Source organism: Urocitellus parryii, chromosome 7 (assembly GCF_045843805.1).
Source record: "Urocitellus parryii isolate mUroPar1 chromosome 7, mUroPar1.hap1, whole genome shotgun sequence".
Taxonomy (NCBI): Eukaryota; Metazoa; Chordata; class Mammalia; order Rodentia; family Sciuridae; genus Urocitellus; species Urocitellus parryii.
In genome coordinates this window covers 48,807,890-48,835,479 of record NC_135537.1, presented here as the reverse complement: position 1 = coordinate 48,835,479, position 27,590 = coordinate 48,807,890, and the positions used below count along the sequence as shown (strand labels likewise).

At 37.9% G+C, this 27,590-nt stretch overlaps 1 protein-coding gene across 1 annotated transcript in view; it reads left to right on the top strand.

Moving 5' to 3' along the window:
• The first annotated feature begins 252 nt into the window (after positions 1 to 252).
• The window catches only part of Ralyl (RALY RNA binding protein like), a 330,570-nt gene continuing 303,232 nt past the window's right edge, over positions 253 to 27,590 (top strand). Inside the window, exon 1 of the mRNA XM_077801181.1 lies at positions 253 to 526. Coding sequence (XP_077657307.1) covers positions 271 to 526 — 256 coding nt within the window. The 5' untranslated portion in view covers positions 253 to 270. The remainder of the gene's footprint in view (positions 527 to 27,590) is intronic.

The following is a 27,590-nucleotide window of genomic DNA, read 5'->3' as shown; positions in this document are numbered from 1 at the left end:
AATGAATTTTGGATAAATGAATCAGGAATTTATTCAAAACATTATGTTGAGTATTTTTTCCCTGCATTTAGCCATGCAATGTATACTTTTTATATTACTAATTTTTTTTTCTCTCAAGAAAATCAGTAAAACTTTGGGATTTGAGTTTTCCTGAGTATAATATTGAAGAGCTAAATAAAAAAGCCAGTGATGCCTAGGAACCTAATTATTTACTTTCTGACTGTGTTATTTTGTTTGTTTGTTTAAGGATTAAAACAAGGTGAGCCAACCATGACTGGCAAAACACAGACCAGCAATGTCACCAATAAGAATGACCCCAAGTCCATCAATTCTCGTGTTTTCATCGGCAATTTAAACACAGCCATTGTCAAGAAAGTTGACATTGAAGCCATTTTTTCAAAATATGGGAAAATAGTCGGATGTTCCGTTCACAAAGGTTATGCATTTGTACAGTACATGAGTGAGCGACACGCGAGAGCTGCAGTGGCCGGGGAGAATGCCAGGATCATCGCGGGTCAACCGCTCGGTAAGCCATGTTCCCTTTCAGATTGCATAGTAGGTTTTCTCTGCACACATCTGCGTATGGTTTTGCCTTTGCAAAGCCAGCATCACTGTAATATCTTTTTCTTCATTAGCCAATTATAGTGCTTGAGTATTTATAGGTATGATGGTTCCTTTTGCATGTAGGTATCATATTTTCCATGCAAATTTATAAACTTGAGATCAAGGCTGCTTTGTAATATGCTTTGACCAATGTTAACAGAACATGGCAAATAATAAATTTGCATCACATGTAACTTTATTTTCCTTGAAAAGGTGTGTATTTTCCAGGTAACAGTAGACTAAGCAAAACCTTGCTTATTATAGTATTTGCTCAGAGAAGCTGATTATTTTCTTTATTTCCAATTTTTATTTTTGGTAAGGAAGAAGTAAAAATATAGTAAAAGGAAACAAACCTTGTAGAAGAGAAAAAGGCACTTAACTCGCCACTCTATAGAGTTAGAAATCTTATGTATCACACCTGTTCAACCATGTATAATAATCAGATATGCTCCTGATGTCCAAGGAATAAGATTGTATTTTTTCAGAGAGAATAATATACTCTAAAGTAAAATTCAAAGACTGGAGAAAATATTTTTCAATTAATGTATAGGTAAAAGTAAAAATTAGATAATCTTTTGGTGTCTCCCCACATGTGGAATAATACAATCAATATGTCAATGATTACATCTCTTTTCCTGCCCAGACTTGAATCTCAGACTGATTATTACACAACATCTACTCTTGACATCCAACAGGCACCTCAGAACAAACTCGTGATTTTCTATACCTCACTCCTTCCAAGCCTAAACTTCTCTCTTACAATAAATGGAACCCTTATTAATTCATTACTCAAATAAAAACCTAAGTTTCAACCCTGATTCATCCCTTCCCTTTACATTTCAAATATAATCCATCATCAAATTTTCTTGCCAATATATTCCAAACCCAGTAGCCTTGAAGGCCAGTTCAGGAAGGCCTCCATCTTACATCAGAGGACTATAGTGAGAATCCCCTAGCTTTTCTCTTTCCACTCTTGACATTGTCTTTTAAAAACACCAATTAGATTATGCCTGTTTCTAGATTTCTAAGGCCTTATCACATAGAATAAAAAGAGCATTCTGTATTGCGCCTACAATGCCCTACCATTACATCTCCAATCTCCTTCTCTCTGCCTTCCTGTGTCATTCTACTAAGACTATCCACCTGGATGTGCCTCAAGCCTTTCAGTTTGTTCTTATTTCACTGGCTTTGGACTTGCTAGTCCCTCTACTGGTTATTTGCTCCCTGATTCACTGTATGCTGTGCTCAAAATTTACCTCCAAAGACAGGCTGTTCCTGACTAGCCTACCTAAATAAAGTAGTCTTCTGCCCCCTAGCATTCACTGTATATGCTGTGATTCAGCTTCCCATCCTTCATAGCCCTCATTAGTATATGATTATAAGTTTTAACTTTTATATTAACTCTGTCCCATTCATACACGTAAAGCCAAAGGACCATATGAAATAAACAAACGAAAGTATTGAGACACCAAGTATGAAGGGTGTTAAAGAATATTATGAGCATTATCAATTTATATAAGATACTTAAGAAAAATGTTTCAGAAGGCATGGAATTCAGAAAAAAAATGTGAAGTAAGAATAAGATAATAGTTTTTGAGAAAAGATACAAAAGATATTTTACTAATGTGGCTGCTATTGTAAACCCAAAAGTAATCATTGCAAGAATATAGTTTTTATTTACCTTATTCTTGTTGAGTTTTCCCGTATCTTAAAGAAAGGTAATGCTTTTCATTAGTCAGTTTTTCATTTTTCTCTTTGTTTTCCATAATGTCTCCATATTGCTTAATTACCTTCATACTCTGACCTTTCTGTTTTTTCTAAGTTGAAATTCCTATTTCAAAGCCACATTTCAACTAATTTCATTGAAAATCCCACTTATTGTTCGTACCCTGATTGTTATGAACTAGCAGATCCTTGTGGAAATGTATTTAGCTATTTCTGATTAAATAATAATAATAATAATTTGCCAAAAATTTTTAAATGACAAATCTTATTAGTCGCTATTTTGATGCTGTAAGTAAAGGGGCCACTGAAATATCATCAGCAGGTGAATGCTATGTGGAAATGTCTTAGTTAAAGGAAAACCCAGAGGTTTGTTGGACAAATTAGTATGATTGATAAAAAGTATACACAGGCACGTGTGTTGATAGTCTACTCAAAGAGATCAAGTTTCAAATTAAGAAGATAAAAGAGAGGAAAAAGTAGGAAAAGCAGGTAAGATCCATAAAACTATAACTAGTTGGCATAGTGGGTGAAAAAGAGAAAGAATCAAGCATGAGGTTCATATTTCTGGTTTCAGCCCTGCTGGTCTCTAGGATGGGTAGTCTTAACAATTCTCTAAGCTGATGCAGAATGATTTTTAAGGGAAAGGGGTTTGGTATAATAAGTTCATGAGTTAATGTACGCTGTTAAGGTTAATGGGCATGCCTGAGGGTATCCATGTATGTTAGCAAAATCTTATATTCACAGACCCAAAACTAAGTGGACAGATTTGGACTAAGGATATATTATGAGTCAACACAAGTAGTGTTAAAGCTCAGAAAATGATAAACTCACCAAAGTAGAGCAGACAGAGTGAGATGAGACTAGGAGCTAATAATGAATCTGTGGAGAAATTTTCGGTTCCCTGAAAAGAATGAATCTGACATAACTTTTTTATGTTCATATATGACATGACCAGTGAAACTCCATATTATGTATAACCACAAGAATGGGATCCTAATTAGAATAAGTTATACTCCATGTATGTATTATATGTCAAAATACATTCTACCGTCATTTATATCTTGAACAAATTTTTTAAAAAAGAGAAGAACATTTCTGATGAACTATCTGCAAAGATCTGAATCAAAACTGTCTTCGGAGGTTGTGCATGCATGCTTGCAGGGACTGCTCCCAGGGTCTGTCCTTGCATCTTGTCTTCCTTGTCTTCCTGCCGTTGCTTCCAGCCACAGTCTGCTATCCACCTGCAAAAGGTAAAAGGAAACTCGAAAATGACTTGTACTCTCTATTTTTCATAGGAGAGGTGACACAAAGTATCCTTTAAACAAAAGCATCATGTAGAGATTAGAGACTAAATTTAGATCTGTGCCAAATTTTATGTATCCACTAATTACACAGGCTTGATTGCACTTGTTCTAGAAATAAACATTCATAATGTCTTTATTTTCAGATTATTTCACTGTTACAATTGTAAGTTTGCAAAAGACACAATTTATGAACTTTAGAATTTATCTCTTAGTGGTGGAAGGAACAGAGCACCCAGAAAATTTATCTGTAAAAATCATTCTTATTTTATAACCTGTAAACAGGTCCCTGTCTTTACTTAGCAAAGTCTGGTTAAGAAAAAGAATGCAGAAGATAGAAAATGAGATTAATTTCATTCACATTTGAAAAGTCTTGCAAATGTGGATGGAATTTCAGGTAGGAGCAAATTTAATAAGGATTGTTAATTTTAAAGTAAATGTGGTATATACACTACTTAATCCCAATGCTGAAGGAAGTAATGGAAGTGATTTTGTATAGAAGAAGATGGTAGAGAGATACTCAGCATCTCTTATAACAAATGCTTGTGATGACCTATCAGGAATGTCTTCAGAGTAATGAATGTGCAATGTGTCCTTATCGCCAACTACCATTTGTATCCACTGAAGTTCTCAAGATACAAATTCTATCATGTCACCCTCTGATTAAAATTTTCAGGGACTTCTTATTGTACTCATAAAAAGACTGAGACCTTTGCTGTGGCCTGCGACACAACATCATCTCTTGGTCATCTGCAGACTCCCATCACAGATCACAGTTTTACTCAGCATCCCATCTAAATTGATGTCTTTCAGTTCCATGACGAATGCAAGTTCTTACCCTGAACAGGGCCTTTGCACATCTGTTTTGACTTCCTGGAATGTCCTTCCCTACCAAGCTCCAGACCACCTTACTTTGCTTCCCCATTTCTTCATTCCCTTTACCTAGTTATTCATTCTTCAGATCTTGAGCTAATGTTCATTAGGTAAATCTATTTTGCTTGCTCAAGTCTTGTTGAAACGTTTTACTTCCCTTTCTTGCAGGTACGTTCTTTTCAATTGTGTTTTTATAGTTATCACTTTGTAATTGATATTGTGAACTCTTTCCCTCTAAGCTGTAAATTCTATGAGGGTGTGTGTGTGTGTGTGTGTGTGTGTGTGTGTGTGTGTGTGTTCTTCTTAGCTTCTAGCTGAGTATTCACACTTCCTTGGTAAATGTTCAGTAAGTAGATGCTGGACCAATGGCTGGGTAGGTGGTTATTGTTGGAATGAATGAACTTGACTAAAAATGTTTTTCCTCTCCTTGAAAAGTATACCACAAGAAGAAAATCAAAAAGGAAGAGGAATAAAACAATAAGGAGGAAGAAAAGGAGGAGAAGGGGCACTTGCAAGCTTCCTGGATGGCTAGAGATGGGGTTGTTGCTAGGAGAAGGCACGGATCTCTTTGATGTAGGATTAGTTATTCAGAACCTCAAAAGCCAAACTATTTATTAGGCTTATTTCACTTTTTTTCTAAGTATAATCCAGTCCTAAATATGCATCAAATATAAACTCATCTTTATTTTATTCAAAGGTTAGAGTTAATGACATACTGGTTTAAAGAAAGATTTTTATTCACAGACAATTTCCTACACATTTCCTAAAGTGTTGTTCTTTCATAATTTGAGTCATAACTGGATATTTACGTTGTCAAAGCTGTTTCATGAAATCTCTTTCATGCACACGTTATCTTCTTTGGTTTTTACATTGCTGAGAGGTGACTCATATGAATATTTACACCCATTCTTCCAGGTAGGAGCTTAAATGAACTTGCCCTCTATCACACAAATGGTGGTACAAAAATTCAAACTCACCTTGGCTAACCCTCATTGTTTTTGCTATTTATCCTTATCGATAATTCATTCCATATCCTACACTTTATCATCCAAACAGTGATGATTTTGAGGGTGGAAAGGATTGCTATGATGTGGAGACAGGCTTAAATTATAATCACCCTGGATGAATGGGAAGGTATGGTCACCTTCATTATCTATTGCTTTGTACTTAAACAAAACTTGTCAACTTATTTGTTCTTTCTCATAGGACAAATATTGTATAATATATTAACTATGCCAACTTCCTTATCAGAGAAACTTGAACATTTGAGTAGTTAACACACACACACACACACACACACACACACACACACAAATGCATTTTTTCTTCACATAAAATGTCCAGTAGAGGAGAAAGAGTAGAGGGGGAGACTCAGTTCTTGTACTTCTAGAGACCAGGCCATAGAGAGCTCCAACATCTTTCAGTGTGTGGCTCCCATGGTCTCCTTGGGAAAAACATCCAACCAGCAGATGGATTAAAGACAAAAGAAAGACAGTGGTCTGATTCTTTTGCAGTTCAAGCTAGAAATTAGTGCCCCTTCTATCTGCTCACATTCCATCAACCTCACCTAGACACAGCAGGAGGAGACAGCCACTTCCTGTGGAATAGTATGTCTTTGTTAAACAGTTTCTCTACTATATGCCATTCACTGAGAATCGTTTTTTTCACCTATATAATTCAAATAGTTGTCCTTAGTTCATAAAGTATAATGCAGAGCTGATATTTTTATAAAGAACTAAAGTCTTACCTGCCATATAGTACATGCCATGTGGTAAAATTTTGTACATGGAGATGTCAGCTTCAGATGTTATCTTAATGATAAGGAAAATCTTCTCTCTCTCTTTTTTTTTTTTTTTTTTTACTGTGCCATTCTGTACTTTAAATAGATGGTTTAAACAGTAACTGCTGAAAATGAGACAGCAGTATAGATGATTAGATGATGGGCGCTGACTCTTCAGAGGAGGAAAGACTTAAAATCACTACTAAGAGGGTGAGCAGGAATGGAAAGGTAATTCCAGGTAGATGAAGCTTTATTCTCAGAGTCCTAATTCAGGCAGACAGAAATGGAAAAAACCCTGGGGATGAAGAAGCCAACTTATGGAAAATAATGGAGGGAAGGAAGATTGATGCCAAGCTGTGAAGGGTCTTGAATAGCATTCTGTTGAGTCCAAGTATGGAGAAATGCTTATGATATTGTGTATACACAGTACAACACAGATTGGCTTCAAAGGAACACTGGATGTTGGTTGCATATTCTTTGACTTACTGTTATGTTCTTCAATATGTAAGGTGTCTTTTGTATATATAACATTTCCTCTATTGAGATTAGAAATTCACTCATTCATTCATTTATCAAACAATTATTAATTTTTATTTCAGCCTAGGTACATCAGCATACATAAGCTCTCTGGGTTTAAAGATTACACTCATATTTAGCCCAGTGTTACCGGCTATTTGCTCAGTCTTCTATGTTTATTTATTTGTGGGTTTCTTTAATTTAATTACCTGTAGTCAAGTAGCGTGGTGGTACCTACAGTTTGAAATTCAGGGGAACTGTATGTAGCAATACATGTCTTTAGTGTAGTATTTCTCAACTTCTGCAATATTGACATTTGGGGCTTTTATTTTGGAAGCCTTCCCTGTGCATTATAGGATGTTTAGAAGCATCCCTGCCTTCCACTGGCAGATACTAGTAACATTCCTTCCAAGTAATGACAAGTAAAACTGTATCTAGGTATTACAAAATGACTCCCAAGCAGTAGAATTGCCATCAGTGAAGAATCACTGTTTTAGACTAACTAATCATACCAAAATAATCAAATACAATTCATTTATTTCAGGAAATGTTCCAGCAGTTTTAGTCAAAATAATCTATATGAAAATCATGCTTTGTAATTTTGACAATAACTCACCATTTATAAGGGTAGATCTTTTCCAGTTGAAAAAATGAAGTTCAGTGGAAGGAAGCACCTTAGAGAAATTATAATGAATTTGTGACCATAGCCTACTACTGTATCACCAGTTTGATTTAACCTTTAAAAACACAAATACCAGAAACAAATTGATCCCCCCATACAGTCCACATGTTTATTGCATTTACTGATATTAAGTTTTAAAAATGAATTTTAAAAGGTTTTCTTCTTTACATACTTAACGTACTGCTTTTTAGGTGGCTTTTTTTTTTTCTCTCATTAATTCTCTCCATTGGATCATGTCCAAACAGCTTCAGAAATCATGAAGGAAAAGAAAGCCTTGTGAAAGTACTAAGTGAAAAGCAGTGAGTTCTGAGATGACTCACTCTGTTGATCTTTAAACCAACACTATTTGACTAGAGCATGCAAAGCTTGTTAAAACAAAGTAGGAGTTGTGATGTCCCTTGCTGATATCCTAACAAATGCCTCCCGTCTACCATTGCATCTATCCTATTCGGTTTGGGCACATATTATTCTTCTGCATATGCCCTCAGGTACGAATTAGATGCAGAGTCTGAACATCCAGAGAGGACAGATTGACAGAGGGCCTGGGGTGAAGTGACAGTACACATAATCATTTTCGACAATGTATTCTATTGCAGAGGCCCTTAAGAAGCACACAAACCTAGTGGGGATTTCTAAGTCATGTAAATCTTGTAGAAAACATCTAAAGAGAGTGCCAGGGATCCCAGCAGCCTGCAGCAGGGCCCGGAGAGCCAGGCCAACTGATTCGCGTGGCCTGCCCTGTGGCTACAGAAGGCGTGGCGCCTCAGTGAAGCCATTAATTGGCAAGCAGGGAGGTTAGGGAAGGCCATTAGGTGGAATCCCACCAGCCAAGCCCACACGGACCCTTGGGCCGAGCACAGGTTCTCAGAAGGGGAAGGAAGCGGTACAGTCCCATCCCCCACAGCGGACACCCCGCCGAGGCAGTCAGCGGCCAGCATCCGGGAAAGCTGAAGGATACACCGCCACTCTCCTTCAGAGTGCGACATCAAAACAGGTCGGTGTCATTCAGCTCACCCCACAGACAGCGGGAATTCGCATAAAATCTCTCCTAGGCTTTCCGGGAGAGGGAGTATCAAGCTGAGCCTCCATACAGGCCAGGGGGAATCCAGAGACACCTGACCTCCAACCCCTCCTCCCAGTAGCAGCCAAAAGGAAACCTGGCTAGCCAGCGCTGGGGGAGGGGCAAGCAGAAAAAATCAAAGTGATAGAGTGCCAGGGATCCCAGCAGCCTGCAGCAGGGCCCGGAGAGCCAGGCCAACTGATTCGCGTGGCCTGCCCTGTGGCTACAGAAGGCGTGGCGCCTCAGTGAAGCCATTAATTGGCAAGCAGGGAGGTTAGGGAAGGCCATTAGGTGGAATCCCACCAGCCAAGCCCACACGGACCCTTGGGCCGAGCACGGGTTCTCAGAAGGGGAAGGAAGCGGTACAGTCCCATCCCCCACAGCGGACACCCCGCCGAGGCAGTCAGCGGCCAGCATCCGGGAAAGCTGAAGGATACACCGCCACTCTCCTTCAGAGTGCGACATCAAAACAGGTCGGTGTCATTCAGCTCACCCCACAGACAGCGGGAATTCGCATAAAATCTCTCCTAGGCTTGCCGGGAGAGGGAGTATCAAGCTGAGCCTCCATACAGGCCAGGGGGAAACCAGAGACACCTGACCTCCAACCCCTCCTCCCAGTAGCAGCCAAAAGGAAACCTGGCTAGCCAGCGCTGGGGGAGGGGCAAGCAGAAAAAATCAAAGTGATAGAGTGCCAGGGATCCCAGCAGCCTGCAGCAGGGCCCGGAGAGCCAGGCCAACTGATTCGCGTGGCCTGCCCTGTGGCTACAGAAGGCGTGGCGCCTCAGTGAAGCCATTAATTGGCAAGCAGGGAGGTTAGGGAAGGCCATTAGGTGGAATCCCACCAGCCAAGCCCACACGGACCCTTGGGCCGAGCTCGGGTTCTCAGAAGGGGAAGGAAGCGGTACAGTCCCATCCCCCACAGCGGACACCCCGCCGAGGCAGTCAGCGGCCAGCATCCGGGAAAGCTGAAGGATACACCGCCACTCTCCTTCAGAGTGCGACATCAAAACAGGTCGGTGTCATTCAGCTCACCCCACAGACAGCGGGAATTCGCATAAAATCTCTCCTAGGCTTGCCGGGAGAGGGAGTATCAAGCTGAGCCTCCATACAGGCCAGGGGGAAACCAGAGACACCTGACCTCCAACCCCTCCTCCCAGTAGCAGCCAAAAGGAAACCTGGCTAGCCAGCGCTGGGGGAGGGGCAAGCAGAAAAAATCAAAGTGATAGAGTGCCAGGGATACCAGCAGCCTGCAGCAGGGCCCGGAGAGCCAGGCCAACTGATTCGCGTGGCCTGCCCTGCGGCTACAGAAGGCGTGGCGCCTCAGTGAAGCCATTAATTGGCAAGCAGGGAGGTTAGGGAAGGCCATTAGGTGGAATCCCACCAGCCAAGCCCACACGGACCCTTGGGCCGAGCTCGGGTTCTCAGAAGGGGAAGGAAGCGGTACAGTCCCATCCCCCACAGCGGATACCCCGCCGAGGCAGTCAGCGGCCAGCATCCGGGAAAGCTGAAGGATACACCGCCACTCTCCTTCAGAGTGCGACATCAAAACAGGTCGGTGTCATTCAGCTCACCCCACAGACAGCGGGAATTCGCATAAAATCTCTCCTAGGCTTGCCGGGAGAGGGAGTATCAAGCTGAACCTCCATACAGTCTAGGGGGAATCCAGAGACACCTGACCTCCAACCCCTCCTCCCAGTAGCAGCCAAAAGGAAACCTGGCTAGCCAGCGCTGGGGGAGGGGCAAGCAGAAAAAATCAAAGTGATAGAGTGCCAGGGATCCCAGCAGCCTGCAGCAGGGCCCGGAGAGCCAGGCCAACTGATTCGCGTGGCCTGCCCTGTGGCTACAGAAGGCGTGGCGCCTCAGTGAAGCCATTAATTGGCAAGCAGGGAGGTTAGGGAAGGCCATTAGGTGGAATCCCACCAGCCAAGCCCACACGGACCCTTGGGCCGAGCACAGGTTCTCAGAAGGGGAAGGAAGCGGTACAGTCCCATCCCCCACAGCGGACACCCCGCCGAGGCAGTCAGCGGCCAGCATCCGGGAAAGCTGAAGGATACACCGCCACTCTCCTTCAGAGTGCGACATCAAAACAGGTCGGTGTCATTCAGCTCACCCCACAGACAGCGGGAATTCGCATAAAATCTCTCCTAGGCTTTCCGGGAGAGGGAGTATCAAGCTGAGCCTCCATACAGGCCAGGGGGAATCCAGAGACACCTGACCTCCAACCCCTCCTCCCAGTAGCAGCCAAAAGGAAACCTGGCTAGCCAGCGCTGGGGGAGGGGCAAGCAGAAAAAATCAAAGTGATAGAGTGCCAGGGATCCCAGCAGCCTGCAGCAGGGCCCGGAGAGCCAGGCCAACTGATTCGCGTGGCCTGCCCTGCGGCTACAGAAGGCGTGGCGCCTCAGTGAAGCCATTAATTGGCAAGCAGGGAGGGTAGGGAAGGCCATTAGGTGGAATCCCACCAGCCAAGCCCACACGGACCCTTGGGCCGAGCACGGGTTCTCAGAAGGGGAAGGAAGCGGTACAGTCCCATCCCCCACAGCGGACACTCCACCGAGGCAGTCAGCGGCCAGCATCCGGGAAAGCTGAAGGATACACCGCCACTCTCCTTCAGAGTGCAACATCAAAACAGCGGACACTCCATCCAGGCAGTCAGTGGACACCATCCGGGAAAGCTGAAGAATACACCACCACTCTCCAACAGCTTGCAACATCAAAACAGCCAGCAGCAGGACCCCGGAGATCCAGGCCAACTGATTCGCGCGGCCTGCCCTGCAGCTACAGAAGGCGTGGCGCCTCAGAGAAGCCATTAATTAGCAAGCAGGGAGGTTAGGGACTGCCATTAGGTGGAATCCCGCCAGCCAAGCCCACCGCCCACGCCCGGAACAGGCCCAGCGATCTGCCAGCATTGTAGTCACGATACCCCAATTGGAATAGGGACAGAGCAGAGCCGCCTTCCACTCCCGGAACAGGCCCAGAGAGCCGCCAGCGTGGTAGACACGTCACCCCAATTGGAGTAGGGGCACAGCCGCTGCCCGCACCTGCAAGGGAGACTTTTCAAGTATACAAGAGCAACATAAATAAATAGGGGGTAAATTTCAAAACACAACAGTTGCACCAAGCAGAAAGAAACGCGAGCAGTATGAAAAGACAAGGAAAGAAAGGTCCACAAGCAATGCAGGTCAACTCAACTTTAGAAGAGGTAATAGCTGCAACAGATGGAATATCAGATAAAGAGTTCAGGATATATATGCTTCAGATGATCTGGAGTCTCAAGGAAGACATGAGACAGCAAAATCAGACAATGAAAGATCACATTGACAAACAAATCCAGGAAGTAAAAGATCAATTTCACAGGGAGATAGAGGTAATAAAAAACAAACAAATTGAAATTCTAGAAATGCAGGAAACAATAAACCAACTTAAAAACTCAATTGAGAATACTACCAGCAGAGTAGATCACTTAGAAGAGAGAACATCAGACAATGAAGACAAAGTATTTCAACTGGAAAAGAACATAGACAGCTCAGCAAGTCTGCTAAGAAACCATGAGCAGAACATCCAAGAATTATGGGACAATATCAAAAGACCAAATTTAAGAGTCATTGGGATACAGGAAGGCACAGAGCTCCATTCCAAAGGAATAAACAGTCTATTCAGTGAAATAATACGAGAAAACTTCCCAGAATTGAAGATTGAGACAGAATCCCAAATCCTAGAAGCCTACAGGACGCCGAATGTGCAAAATCATAAGAGATCCACACCTAGACACATTATAATGAAGATGTCCAACATACAGAATAAGGAGAGAATTTTAAAAGCTGCAAGAGAAAGAAAGCAGATTACATTTAGGGGTAAACCAATCAGGATAACAGCTGATCTCTCAACACAGACTCTGAAAGCTAGAAGATCCTGGAATAACATATTTCAAACACTGAAAGACAATGGGCTCCAACCAAGAATCGTGTATCCAGCGAAATTAAGCTTCAGGTTAGAAGATGAAATTAAAACCTTCCACAATAAACAAAAGTTAAAAGAATTCGCAGCTAGAAAACCATCTCTTCAAAAAATCCTTGGCAAAACATTACAGGAAGAGGAAATGGAAAACAACATTGAAAACCAACAATGGGAGGTAGGACAGTAAAGGGGGGAAAGTAGTCAAAGAGGATAACAAATCAGGTTTAGTAACATCAATAAACAAATATGGATAGAAGAACAAACCATATCTCAATAATAACCCTAAATGTTAATGGCTTAAACTCACCAATTAAGAGACATAGGCTAGTAGAATGGATCAAAAAACAAGACCCAACAATATGCTGTCTACAGGAGACGCATTTGATAGGAAAAGATATACATAGACTGAAGGTGAAAGGTTGGGAAAAATCATATCACTCATATGGACCGCGGAAACAAGCAGGAGTGTCCATACTCATATCTAATAAAATAGATTTCAAGCCAAAGCTAATCAAAAGGGATATAGAAGGACACTTCATACTGCTCAAGGGAACCATACACCAACAAGACATAACAATCATAAATATATATGCCCCAAATAATGGTGCAGCTGTATTCATCAAGCAAACTCTTCTCAAGTTCAAGAGTCTAATAGACCAACATACAATAATCATGGGAGACTTCAACACACCTCTCTCACCACTGGACAGATCTTCCAAACAAAAGTTAAATAAGGAAACTATAGAACTCAATAACACAATTAACAACCTAGACTTAATTGACATATACAGACTATACCACCCAACATCAAGTAGCTATACTTTTTTCTCAGCAGCACATGGAACCTTCTCAAAAATAGACCATATACTATGTCACAGGGCAACTCTTAGACAATACAAAGGGGTAGAGATAATACCATGCATCTTATCTGATCATAATGGAATGAAACTGAAAATCAATGATAAAAGAAGAAAGGAAAAAGCAAGCATCACCTGGAGAATGAACAATAGGTTGCTGAGTGATCAATGGGTTTTAGAAGACATCAAGGAGGAAATTAAAAAATTCCTAGAGTTAAATGAAAACACAGACACAACATATCGGAATCTATGGGACACATTGAAAGCAGTTCTAAGAGGAAAATTCATTGCTTGGAGTTCATTCCTCAAAAAAAGAAAAAACCAACAAATAAATGATCTCATACTTCATCTCAAAATCCTAGAAAAAGAAGAGCAAAACAACAGCAAAAGAAGTAGAAGGCAAGAAATAATTAAAATCAGAGCTGAAATTAATGAAATTGAAACAAAAGAAACAATTGAAAAAATTGACAAAACTAAAAGCTGGTTCTTTGAAAAAATAAATAAAATTGACAGACCCTTAGCCATGCTAACGAAGAGAAGAAGAGAGAGAACCCAAATTACTAGCATACGGGATGAAAAAGACAATATCACAACAGACACTTCAGAAATACAGAAGATAATCAGAAATTACTTTGAATCCTTATACTCCAATAAAATAGAAGATAGTGAAGGCATAGATAAATTCCTTGAGTCCTATGATCTGCCCAGATTGAGCCAGGAGGATATAGACAACCTAAACAGACCAATAACAATAGAGGAAATAGAAGAAACCATCAAAAGACTACCAACTAAGAAAAGCCCAGGACCGGATGGGTATACAGCAGAGTTTTACAAAACCTTTAAAGAGGAACTAACACCAATACTTTTCAAGCTATTTCAGGAAATAGAAAAAGAGGGAGAACTTCCAAATTCATTCTACGAGGCCAACATCACCCTGATTCCGAAACCAGACAAAGACACATCAAAGAAGGAAAACTACAGACCAATATCTCTAATGAACCTTGACGCAAAAATCCTCAATAAGATTCTGGCGAATCGGATTCAAATACATATCAAAAAAATTATACATCATGATCAAGTAGGATTCATCCCTGGGATGCAAGGCTGGTTTAATATACGGAAATCAATAAATGTTATTCACCACATCAATAGACTTAAAAATAAGAACCATATGATCATCTCAATAGATGCAGAAAAAGCATTTGACAAAGTTCAGCATCCCTTTATGTTCAAAACGCTAGAAAAATTAGGGATAACAGGATCATACCTCAACATTGTAAAAGCAATATATGATAAGCCACAGGCCAGCATCATTCTGAATGGAGAAAAATTGAAGGCATTCCCTCTAAGATCTGGTACAAGACAGGGATGCCCTCTCTCACCACTTCTGTTCAACATAGTCCTCGAAACACTGGCCAGAGCAATTAGACAGTCAAAAGAAATTAAAGGCATAAAAATAGGAAAAGAAGAACTTAAATTATCACTATTTGCAGATGATATGATTCTATACCTAGCAGACCCAAAAGGGTCTACAAAGAAGCTATTAGAGCTAATAAATGAATTCAGCAAAGTGGCAGGATATAAGATCAACACGCATAAATCAAAGGCGTTCCTGTATATGAGCGACAAATCCTCTGAAACGGAAATGAGGACAACTACTCCATTCACAATATCCCCCCAAAAAATAAAATACTTGGGAATCAACCTAACAAAAGAGGTGAAAGATTTATACAATGAAAATTACAGAACCCTAAAGAAAGACATAGAAGAAGACCTTAGAAGATGGAAAAACATACCCTGCTCATGGATAGGCAGAACTAACATCATCAAAATGGCGATATTACCAAAAGTTCTCTATAAGTTCAATGCAATGCCAATCAAAATCCCAACAGCATATCTTGTAGAAATAGATAAAAGAATCATGAAATTCATATGGAATAATAAAAGACCCAGAATAGCAAAAACAATACTAAGCAGGAAGTGTGAATCAGGCGGTATAGCTATACCAGACTTCAAACTATACTACAGAGCAATAGTAACAAAAACAGCATGGTACTGGTACCAAAACAGGCGGGTGGACCAATGGTACAGAATAGAGGACACAGCAACCAATCCACAAAACTACAACTATCTTATTTTTGATAAAGGGGCTAAAAGCATGCAATGGAGGAAGGATAGCATCTTCAACAAATGGTGCTGGGAAAATTGGAAATCCATTTGCACCAAAATGAATCTGAATCCCTATCTCTCGCCTTGCACAAAAGTTAACTCAAAATGGATCAAGGAGCTTGATATTAAATCTGAGACACGGCATCTGATAGAAGAAAAAGTTGGTTATGATCTACACGCTGTGGGATCGGGCTCCAAATTCCTCAATAGGACACCCATAGCGCTAGAGTTAACAAATAGAATCAACAAATGGGACTTACTCAAACTAAAAAGTTTTTTCTCAGCAAAAGAAACAATAAGAGAGATAAATAGGGAGCCTACATCCTGGGAACAAATCTTTACTCCACACACTTCAGATAGAGCCCTAATAACCAGAATATACAAAGAACTCAAAAAATTAGACAATAAGATAACAAATAACCCAATCAATAAATGGGCCAAGGACCTGAACAGACACTTCTCAGAGGAGGACATACAATCAATCAACAAGTACATGAAAAAATGCTCACCATCGCTAGCAGTCAGAGAAATGCAAATCAAAACTACCCTAAGATACCATCTCACTCCAGTAAGACTGGCAGCCTTTAGGAAGTCAAACAACAATAAGTGCTGGAGAGGATGCGGGGAAAAGGGCACTCTTGTTCATTGCTGGTGGGACTGCAAATTGGTGCAGCCAATTTGGAAAGCAGTATGGAGATTTCTCGGAAAGCTGGGAATGGAACCACCATTTGACCCAGCTATTCCCCTTCTCGGTCTATTCCCTAAAGCCCTAACAAGAGCATGCTACAGGGACACTGCTACATCGATGTTCATAGCAGCTCAATTCACGATAGCAAGACTGTGGAACCAGCCTAGATGCCCTTCAATAGATGAATGGATAAAAAAAATGTGGCATTTATACACTATGGAGTATTACTCTGCATTAAAAAATGACAAAATTATAGAATTTGGAGGGAAATGGATGGCATTAGAGCAGATTATGCTAAGTGAAGCTAGTCAATCTTTAAAAAACAAATACCAAATGACTCCTTTGATATAAGTGGTGTAAACAAGGACAGGGTAGGGACGAAGAGCTTGAGAAGAATATTTACAGTAAACAGGGATGAGAGGTGGGAGGGAAAGGGAGTGAGAAGGGAAATTGCATGGAAATGGAAGGCGATCCTCAGGGTTATACAAAATGTCATATAAGAGGTAAGGAGGGGTAAGTCAAGAGAATACAAATGGAAGACATGATTTACAGTAGAAGGGGTAGAGAGAGAAAAGGGGAGGGGAGGGGAGGGGAGGGGAGGGGGGATAGTAGACAATAGGACAGACAGCAGAATACATCAGACACTAAAAAGGCAATATGTCAATCAATGGAAGGGTAACTGATGTGATACAGCAATTTGTATACGGGGTAAAAGCGGGAGTTCATAATCCACTTGAATCAAATCGTGTAATATGATGTATTAAGAACTATGTAATGTTATGAACGACCAATAAAAAAAAAAAAAAAAAAAAAAAAAAAAAAAAAGAAAACATCTAAAGAATGCTTCAGGTAAAAAGAACACTTAGAAAAACACCCTTATGTAACTCCATTACCATTTGGACTGATGAAAGACAAGAAAAAAATGTTAGCTTTACCCTTGTGACCAAAGAACATATTGTCAAAATACTTTTCTCAACTTGATAATCTCACAAAGTTTCCACTTGCCAGAACGTAAGTCAAAAGTTAATCCTTTAGCTAATTTGAACATTGTCAGCAATAAGCATAAGAAAATATTTTAATTAGTACATCTTTGAATATTTTAAATAGTCATTAAATTATTCAGCATTCTTTCTTTCTTCACTAAGGGAATGTCTGATGTCTAATCTATATGCTTTGAACATCCAATTTTCCAACAAATTTTATACTATACAGACATTCAAAATGGTCATCAATTGAAAAATACTATGTGTATGCTATATATAAATGCATATGTACATATATATATATGTATATATATATATATATATATATATATATATATATACACACACACACACACACACACACATATAGTTAAAAACCCATTCACAAGGCTATGAAGGGTCTTGAATAGTGTACAAATGAGTATAATTTACAATGAGATGTTATTCAATACAATTTACTTTGTTTTCTTTATTCTGTAATTAATATAAATACCTGGCCATTTGAAATCAGTAGTTTGTAGTAAAATCATTTTTTATTTATATATAATTTTTCCTCATCAGCCTTCTTAAAGAAATTTAAGATACATCTTGTTGCATTTTTTAAAAAAATGATCTTTCCAACATTCTTCATGGAAGCTAGATACTAGATTTAGCTAATCTCATTTTACAAATAAGTAAATCTAAAATACTGAAAGTTAAAGAGAGCATGTTTTCATGAAGACAAGTCTCAGAACTTCCTGCTACTATTTTCAAAATTACTATGTTACCCTTAATTGTACTGTCCAAAGTATACATAAAATATCTGGTAATTAATTAAAAAGTCTTTATCCTCATCCTTCACTGTCACCAGTTAATAAGCATTAAAAACTATACTCTGTGGGCTATAAAGTACAACACGCATTTCAAGTTTTCAGTAATTAAACAGAGCTACTTAAAATGCCATAAACAAATGCTAATTAGCAAACTTCTACGATGGACTGAATTATGGAACTGACGGTCTGTCAGCTAGGAAAATACATGGCCCCACATAGGATGGAAGGCCTGGGAGATTTGCTGAATGCTTCTGAAATTGGTTTTTTGACTCAATCACTGAACCTAAGTTAGTGAAAACAGTGGGTAGAGACTGTAATTTCTTCAGCATCACTGGAAGCACCTGAACATCATTTGGAAGGGTCTTTTTAAATAGTTCCGACTTGTTATTTAATCCCTGTAACAGCTGGACAAAATAATAAGTAAAATACAAAACCCAAAGCTGTCCTTTAATCCTGGGGACAAAATGTCTGAAAATCACTTGTGAACTAATTTCACAATGCTTTCCCACCACAAACATTGATTCTTTCAACACTACAAGTAGAGTCGTATTAGCTGCTTACCAACATATATCAAGATCCAAAAGGGACCCAGAAACACACTGCCCCCACCAATATAAAATATAGAGTAAAATGATAATCACGACTCTTAGAGGATATTTTGATTCTGAAGTAATATGTCTATTCATGAAAATAATATGCAAATATAGGTCCAAAAATATATTTAATATTTATTTAATAAATATGTAATGAAGATCAAGTACCCTAAAAGTAAAGGGTTTTAAGTTTATTTGAGGAAGACTTATTACAGCAATTGTGGAATAAAATGTGTACCTATAAAACAATATACAATAGGAATTGGAAAATTCAAAATAAAATATATGTAATACACAACATCAAGTGCTAGCTACAGGAATTTTAAAAAGGGATACACTGTTGTAAATTTGTTTAAAGAAGTTCATTTACAAAATGTAGACTTGAATTTAACTGTTCATTTATTTAAAGTAAGGGCCAAAATTTTGAATATTGATTTCTTAGAAAATGCTTAGATGCTGTAATTCTTCAGTTATTTGAAGTTACACTAAAACACAGAACTTGAAATTTTAGCTTTCAGTGTTTGTGGAGGATGGAGGTTTAGAGTGCAGGCTCTGTTAGAGCCCCAGTTCTCCAAGTATCAGCCCTGTCATTATGGGTGACTTACTAAAGGTCTCAGTGTTTATAAAGTGGAGATAATGCAATAGATATTTAGCTTCCTGGAGATGTCTATTCTGTGTAAGATTGTATACTCTCTGTGGTCTGATCTCCTTTGTGAGGAGGGAATGGGCTTAGGTGATCTCTAATCCCAAAGATACCTCACAGCTATTAAGGCTTGTGTTTTTCTGTCTGCTCAAGAAATCTTCACCTGCTCTGTGGCCATTGAAGACATCCTTCTTTGTTTCTGCCTAAGGAATTTTTTTTGTCTTGTTTAGCTTTGTTTTGTTTTACACTTTACATTTAGTTTTTAATACCCTTGCAATTGACTTTTGTGTGGTGCATGATGGTGAACAAGATTGCTTTATTTCCACATGAATATCAATTAATTCCACATGCTTTTATAGAGAAATTGTATTTTTTTTTCCCCACTGCCCAGAAACGTCAGTTTGGTCATGATCCAGGAAGATACAGAGACAGAAAGATATACACTCATACACCTATATGCATATATCTTAGATTAGAAATAAATAAATATGTGTATATGTGTGTGTATATATATATGGAAGAAATATGTTGTAAAAAGTACTGATACTACCATAAATGGTGCCATTTTGGACATATCATTCCCTAAATGGTCGTTATGGGTATTACTAATATACTTTTTGATCTTCTAAGTTCATGTATTAATTAACAATTTATTTTGGATATCTTTGAATATTCTATGTGCTTAACAGTGTATCTTGCAAATATATTTTGCTTCTTATATTTCTCTATATACATTCTTTCTTGGTCTATTTCATTTGCCAAGTACCTCCAGCTTAATATCAAAGTGCCATAGTTGTAGTGGGTCTCTTTTTCTCATTACACGAGAAAACTGCCTATATTTTACTTAAACAACTGTGCATAGAACTTTTTTGGTTTTGGAAACTCTATCTCCTGTTAAGGAAGTTTTATTCCACTCTAGTTATCTAAACCATTTCTATAATGAAAGTGCACTGAGTTTTATTAAATATTCCTCATATTCATTGAAAGAGTTTTTATTTTCCTCTTAATTCTATTAAGGTGATGGCTTATAATGATTGACTTTGAATGTTAAGTAAGTTTTACATGCCTAGAATCAACCTGACATGATAATAAAGGAAAAAAGGTTTTATTATTATTATTTTTAAGCATTCTTGATAAGACTTTATCCTATAGTTTTCTTTTCATATTATGTCATTGCTGGTATTTCATTGGAGAAAGTACTAGCCTAATAAAACAAATTTGAAAATGTTGATTTTTTATTCCTCTTATGAGGAACAATTTGCATATGATTACTGCTATTTTTCATAATATTTGGAGAACTCATCAACAATAACATTTGAATCTGGAGTATTTTGTAAAAATATCTTTAATATATATTCAATTTCTTTATAGACATAGTATTATTGAGGTTTTTGAAGTTTTTTTTCATGTGTTAGTTTTGGAGAAATAAGCTTTCAAGGAATGTGCTCAGTAGATACACATTTTCAAATATATTGCATGAAATTGTTTATAGTATTTTCTTATATTGTATTGTCATTAGTGTCTTTAAGTGATGCTTTTTTAGTTTTTAATTCAAATGTTAATAATTTCTTCCTTAACCGTTTTTTAAAGTCAGGTTTGTCATCTATTCAAGTAATCAAATTACAGCATCATATATTTTCTCTCTTGCATGCTTGTTCTTGTTCCCAAAATTGCTCTGTAGTTTTATCTTTTTATTATAAATTGACAGTTTATAATTGTATGATTTATAAAATACAGAGTAATGCTATGATTTATGAATATGGTATGAAAGAATTGAATCAAGCTAGTTAACACATTCATCACCTCAAATGCTTAACTATTTTATTGTTAATGTGATAGACACATTTGAAATTTACTCTCAGGAATTTTGCAATATACAATATTCTATTATTAACCATATATATATCATGCTATGCTGTCAGATTAAAAAAACAAGGAATATAAAACTGAGATTCTGTATGCTTTGGCCATCATACTATTATTGAGGTTTTAAAGGTTTTTCTTGTGTCAGTTTTAGACAAATAAGCTCTCCAAGGAATGTGCTTTGACCTCTCCCTACCTCCAACTCTTAACTTCTGTACTATTTTTCTACTCTTTGTTCTACTCTTTTCCTAATTTTTATGAAGAATTGGAAAATTGGCTTTCTGCATTTCATATTTTCTAAAGACAGTTTAAGTCTGTAGCTCTCTTTGACCTCAGCTTCAGTCTCTTCCCTCAGGTTCTTATATATTTTTAAGATCATTTAGTTGATAACCTTTTTCTAATTCCTTTTGATCTTCTTTGACCTATTGGTTATTTGGAAGTTTGTTACTGAATTTATTTATTTGTTTGTTTGTTTGTTTGTTTTTTTGTTTGGTACTAGGGAATAAATTCAGGGACACTCAACCCCTGAGCCACATCCCCAGCCCTATTTTGCATTTTGTTTAGAGACAAGGTCTCACTGAGTTGCTTAGTGCCTCACTTTTGCTGAAAAATTAGCAATCCTCCTGCCTCAGTCTCCTGAACCACTTGTATTACAGGTGTGCACCACCACACCAGGTTTGAATTTATAATTTTTTGAAATTGAGTTTAGTTTAATACACAGATAATAATTAAGTTAATTAAAATGTACTGAGACCTTTTAATAGCTTTGTACTGGTTTCCTAAGTGTTCCCATATCCAATTGACAAACGGCTTATGTAATCTGTTCTGTGCAGCTTTCTTTATGTGTGAAGCAGGAAAAATTTTCTGATCAATTGCTCTGATCTTATGCATCATTATTGGGTTTTTTATCTTCTTTTTCATCAGTTATTAGAGATTATGGGTTCATCTACTTATCCTTTTAGTTATTTAAATTTTTTTCTACATATTTGCACATTAGTATTTAGTAAATACAAAGTAGGAATTATTGTAGTTTTCTTATGTATTCATCTTGTAAGTAGTAACTATTTTTGTCTTAAAGAAAAATTTTCACTAACCTTAATATTGTTGATCTAAGTTCCTCTTAATTAGCATTTATGTGGTATATATTTTTTCTTTTTCTTTAAATTTTGATGATTTCATTTGTTAATATTTAAAGTGTGCTTCTATGCAGCATATAATATTTTCAAAACTCATTGTGAAAGTCTTTGTCTTTAATTGTGATAATCTATTCACATTTAATTATGGTTGTATTTGAATTTATGTCTACAGATTCATTATTTTTCTATTTGATCTATTTTTGCACTTTTCTCTTGCCCTTTTTAGATTAACTTTCCTTTATAATATTGCAATTTCCATTCTGTTGGTTTATAAGTTACATATTCTTTACTATTCTTATATTATTATCCAAGAGATTACAGCAGGTATCCTTGATTTATTAGTGTAATGTAAATTATATTTCACACTTCTTTCCAGAGAACCTTAGGTCCACAAAACCCTCTTAAGCACATTCATCCCCTGCCTCACCTTTTTTGTTAAAGCTAACATGAACTTAATTTTGCTTATCTTCTATTTTTTAACATTTTATTCTGGAGATTTTTAGGTTTACATAAAATCAAAGAGAATTGCATATTGCATTATGTCAGTACTTCTCTTTTCATACTTTCCTCTTATGATTTTCTTTTTGTTAATTTTGTTAAAGTGGAATTCATAAAAGATAAATTGAGACTTATTGATATGTCCTTAAGTCCCTTGATTCCCAATATATCCCCGGCTTTCCCTTACATTTTATCTTGAAGATGCATTTTATCCTGTGCATTTGTCCTATGTAGTTTCATAAGGTCTACAATTTGATGATGGCATCATTTGAGATACTTCTCTGTTCCCTGCATCTCCTGGAAATCATTGATAATACCTACAGACTTATCCATGTTTACATGGAATTTTTTAAAGATTTCTTCTCAGTGACTGTGTGAACTTTCCTCAGGAGGCACAGGTCTGATTTCCTTTCCTTTGTGAGGCCTACAGCAACTGAATATGGTAATCAACTCCTATCATTTTCCCTTTGTATATCTGCTGGAAGTATTTATTCTAAAAAGAGAATACTTTTATTACCTATTTGATTAACTCAGATTAGGATTTTATTGGTGGGGGGGTGGAAGTACAGGTTTTTTTCCCTTTAGCCTAGTGTTCAAAATAGTAAAGCACTTCTGAATTATTCTTGGAAGGCTAAAAATTAGTTTTTATAAATGTTAGTAATTTTATAACATAAGGGATTAAATACAGTTTATTTCAATCCCCGATAGTTATCACAATTATGACCAAATTATTCTGGCACCATATTGATGATGGTTTCTGGGTCATTTTGACACAACTCTATTAGTCTTTGATAGTTGCCTATCATTTCTGATATGATAAAATGTTCCTGAATCATATTATCCTGCTCCAGTTCTAATAATCAGTCAGTTCTTCTAAGAACTCTATTACTCTTTAGTGGTAAATGTTATTTAGACCTAATATTCAGGATACTGAGGATGCTCATTAACCTCATCAATGTTGCATCTGTATGTCCTTCCAGGATTGCCAAATTTCACTTCTTGATGATACTATTGTAATTACTCATTTCATTATCCCACACTGCACATAGACAAAATTAAACCAGTACCATCAACACCATTATTATTCCTGCAAACAGTGTAATGTCTTCTTATTTGGGTGGTGCTTTTTTTTTTTCACAGAGAATATTCTACCTGGTAATAACAACAAAACTATTATGTTATAAAGGCAGTTAGAGTGGTTTTTCTTTGTAAAGTTACATCACCAAGTAGATACATGGCTGTTTGATTATTAGGGTTGATTTTCCCTCACTTAATTTTGCTTTAGAACTCTGTATATGTCATGATTCCAGAATCAAATTAAAATGAGATATATCAGAGGACAGAACAAGAAGGTGGCTAAGATCCTCCAGTAATAGTCTCCCCACAGACATATCTGTTTAAAAAGGTATTCAGACACTAAGTACCTTCACAAGATCTAAGGAACCCAAGTGATAGACCATCATCATGCCTGAGTTTACTATAACAAAAAGAATAAATACATTTGAGAAGGTGGAAAGGAAAGAGTTTCCAGTGTACCTTTTCCCCAGAACAAAGCAGTGTGCAGAGAGATGTCTCCTGCTTGAGGGAAAGATTGAAAGCCTTACATTTAAAACTCAGCAGTAGATCCAACACAGCAAATTTGGTGCCAGACAGAGCCCTTTTATAACTATCCCCAGGCCAATAACTGCAAATTGAACCACTGGAACTGCATTAGCCAGGCACCTAACTGCCCCCAAACCCCTCCTTTAAGCTTAGTTGGGACGGAGGGACTCCACCCACTGGGGAGCAGGGCAAGAAAGCTACCACAAGATGTTGCTTTGGAGCTCATTGCCAAACCTGGTGAGATCCATCATCATGCAAAAACCACAAGGCCTCTGTACCCAGGCTAAAGCTTTCAGACAGCACCCTTAGACCTGCCCTGGCATCAGGCATAAGACTGCACACTGGCAGGACAGACCCAAGTTTTGGCCTGCATCAATATCAGCTTTGGAGCATGCCTAATACTCCCTCTCCCTACACGATGCAGTTCCCTGTGACTATTGAAAATTAGGTGCAATCCAGCTTTGGAGGCAAATAGACTGAGTCTTTACCACTACATGCATCACAGCTGTGCACAGACAAGAGCCTGCAGATAGAGGCTCTGGTCTGGCCCTGGTGGCAGACAGAGACCTGCACCCTGGTGGGATGGAATAGTGTTTTTGCCTGCATCACCACAAGCTATTGTGTGGCCATGGGTATACCCTGAGACTCCACACATCCTTGCAGTTATGAGACTTGACGGCACTGCATCAGGCCTGGTGATTAAGGGAGCGTCTTCACTAACACTGCCCAAATCAAGACTCCATTAATTAGTGGTAGAATAGAGAAATTAGTGCAGGACTTCACCTTGGAACTCAGTACCACAGTAGTAAAACTTAACATGGGGCAGAACCTAAGGATCCTTATCAACCAGCTGCTTACCTGCAAATGGAAATTACCTGATAATGAGAAGCAGCTTCAGTCCATTCAAATTCTCTTTCAGCCAGTATTCCCTGGGGCTCTTTTCACAGGTCTTAGGCCAGAAGTACATCTCATCTGTAGGCAGGCCATAGCACCATAGGCCATGGTTCTACTCAATGTGCTTATCCTAGCAAACTGCAGGCTCAGGATGTGACCCAGGTTAATGGAATTAAGGCCATGAGTGTGACATAGGAACCTGGGATTGGTCCCATCATAGTGACTCTCCCCAGATTACAGCAGAAGCTTTCAGGGCCTGACCATGAAGGAAGGATCTGTGTGGCCCTACTCCAGCCCCAGGGAGAGGTTTGCAGGATAGACTATCCTTTTTAGGTACTCCCCTACTTCAGACTGTACAACACACACCAATTATGGATTTGGGACAAAGGTGTGCTTCAGCCAACCTCTAGTGCTGAAACAGCAACAATAATCCAACAATGGATTTTCGACAAATCTAAATTGGAAAATTTAAAACAGCTACAAGGAAACTCAACAAGCCTCATGAAAACACAGAAATGATTCAATCCTCTAACAGAGAAAACTAATAGAGGTGGAAATAGTTAGAAACAAAAATAAATCTTGAACCAAAATACACAAGCAAAATTAAAAACAACATAGGGCATGGATACCATAATATCATGCAGAAGAGTTCATTAGTGAGCTCAAAGCCTACTTACAAATGCACAGTCAGGGGAGAAAAAGACGAAGAAAGTGAAGAGAAATGAAGAAAGCCTGTGAAGATCCTGAAACAACATTAAATGAGTAAATATCCAACTTATTGGCATTTAAGAACTTGAGAATGCCCAAATGGCTACCGTACGCTTTTTCAAGGAAATAATAATGGAAAACTTCCCAAACATAGAGAAGGATACAGATATTCAGGCATAGGAAAGTCAAAGGTTATCAGTCAGCTTTCACTGAACCAAATCTACCCCAAAACATATCAAGATCTCAAAACTAAAAGATGAAGAGATAATTATCAAGGTAGCAAGAAAAAAAAGAAACAACACTTGAAGACATCCAAATTTACCTCAGTAAACACCTTCTAGCCCAGGAAAGAGTGACATGATGTTTTTTTATAATACTGAAGGGAAAAGTATGCCAGCAAAACTATCTTGTAGAAATGAAAGAGAGATAAAGACATCCCCAGACAAACAAAACCTGAGAGAATCTCTCTCCACAGACCTGTTCTACAAAAATATGCTAAAGTGATTCATCTTTTAAGCTGAAAGTGAGTGAGGAGAAAACATCAGAAGGCATAAAACTCACTAATAAGAATAACAAGGACTACAAATTCCGAATGCTCTAATATTGCAAACATGGCACTCAAACCATTCAGATCATTAATATAAAGACTAAAATCCAAAATAATTAGAAGTAACAACTTATATTTGTAACATGATGAGAGATAGGGAATAGAGAAATATGTAAAATTAGAGAACAAAAAGTCAAAAATTGGGGAGGAGTGGAGTTGAAATATAGAGTTCATATCAGTATATCTTGTTTCTTTTTCAAAGTTGTTACCATTTCTAAGTACCTGAGTACATTATAATCAAATAATGATTTTGTAAACCTTGTGGTAATCACAAAGAAAATATCTGTAATACACAAACCAAAATAATAAACCATAACAAACAAGGAATCAAAATGTACTTCTAGAATAAATCTCTTAACCACAAAGAAAGACTTGAAGAGAATAAGAAAAAAAAAATAAAGGAAGTACAGTAAAAGCTGCAGTAAGACCTTACCTAACACTGATTACCCTAAAGATCATGGATTAAATTCTCTAATTAAAGGACAGAGAGATTAAATTTTTTTTTTAAAAGATCCAACTATTGTATGTTGCTTACAAAAAACTCACTTCACCCCTCAAGACATGCATAAAATGAAAATGAAGGGATGCTATAATATGAAAATGGAACCCTATAGAAATTAGTAGTAGCCATATTTATATCAAATCAAACAGACTTGAATTTAGAAGAACTGAAATAGACAAGGAAGATTTCTGTATAATGACAAAGGGGTCAGTTCATCAAGAGGAAACAACAATGTTAAATACATATGCACTCAATACAAGAGCATGCAAATATATAAAGGTAATATTAACAGACAGAAAAGGGAAGATACACTCCAAAACAATAATAACAGGGAACTTCAACACTTCACTTTCAACAATGAACAGATCTTGCAGGCAGAAAATCTCCAAAGAAAAGGAACAATTAAATTGAACATTAAATCAAATAGATCTAAAGACATCATCAATAGGACATTTTATTCAACAACTTCAAACTAATAAATGTTTGAGAGTACAGATAAGTTTTGCCTGAACAAACAACATATAAATGTGTCAAAATATCA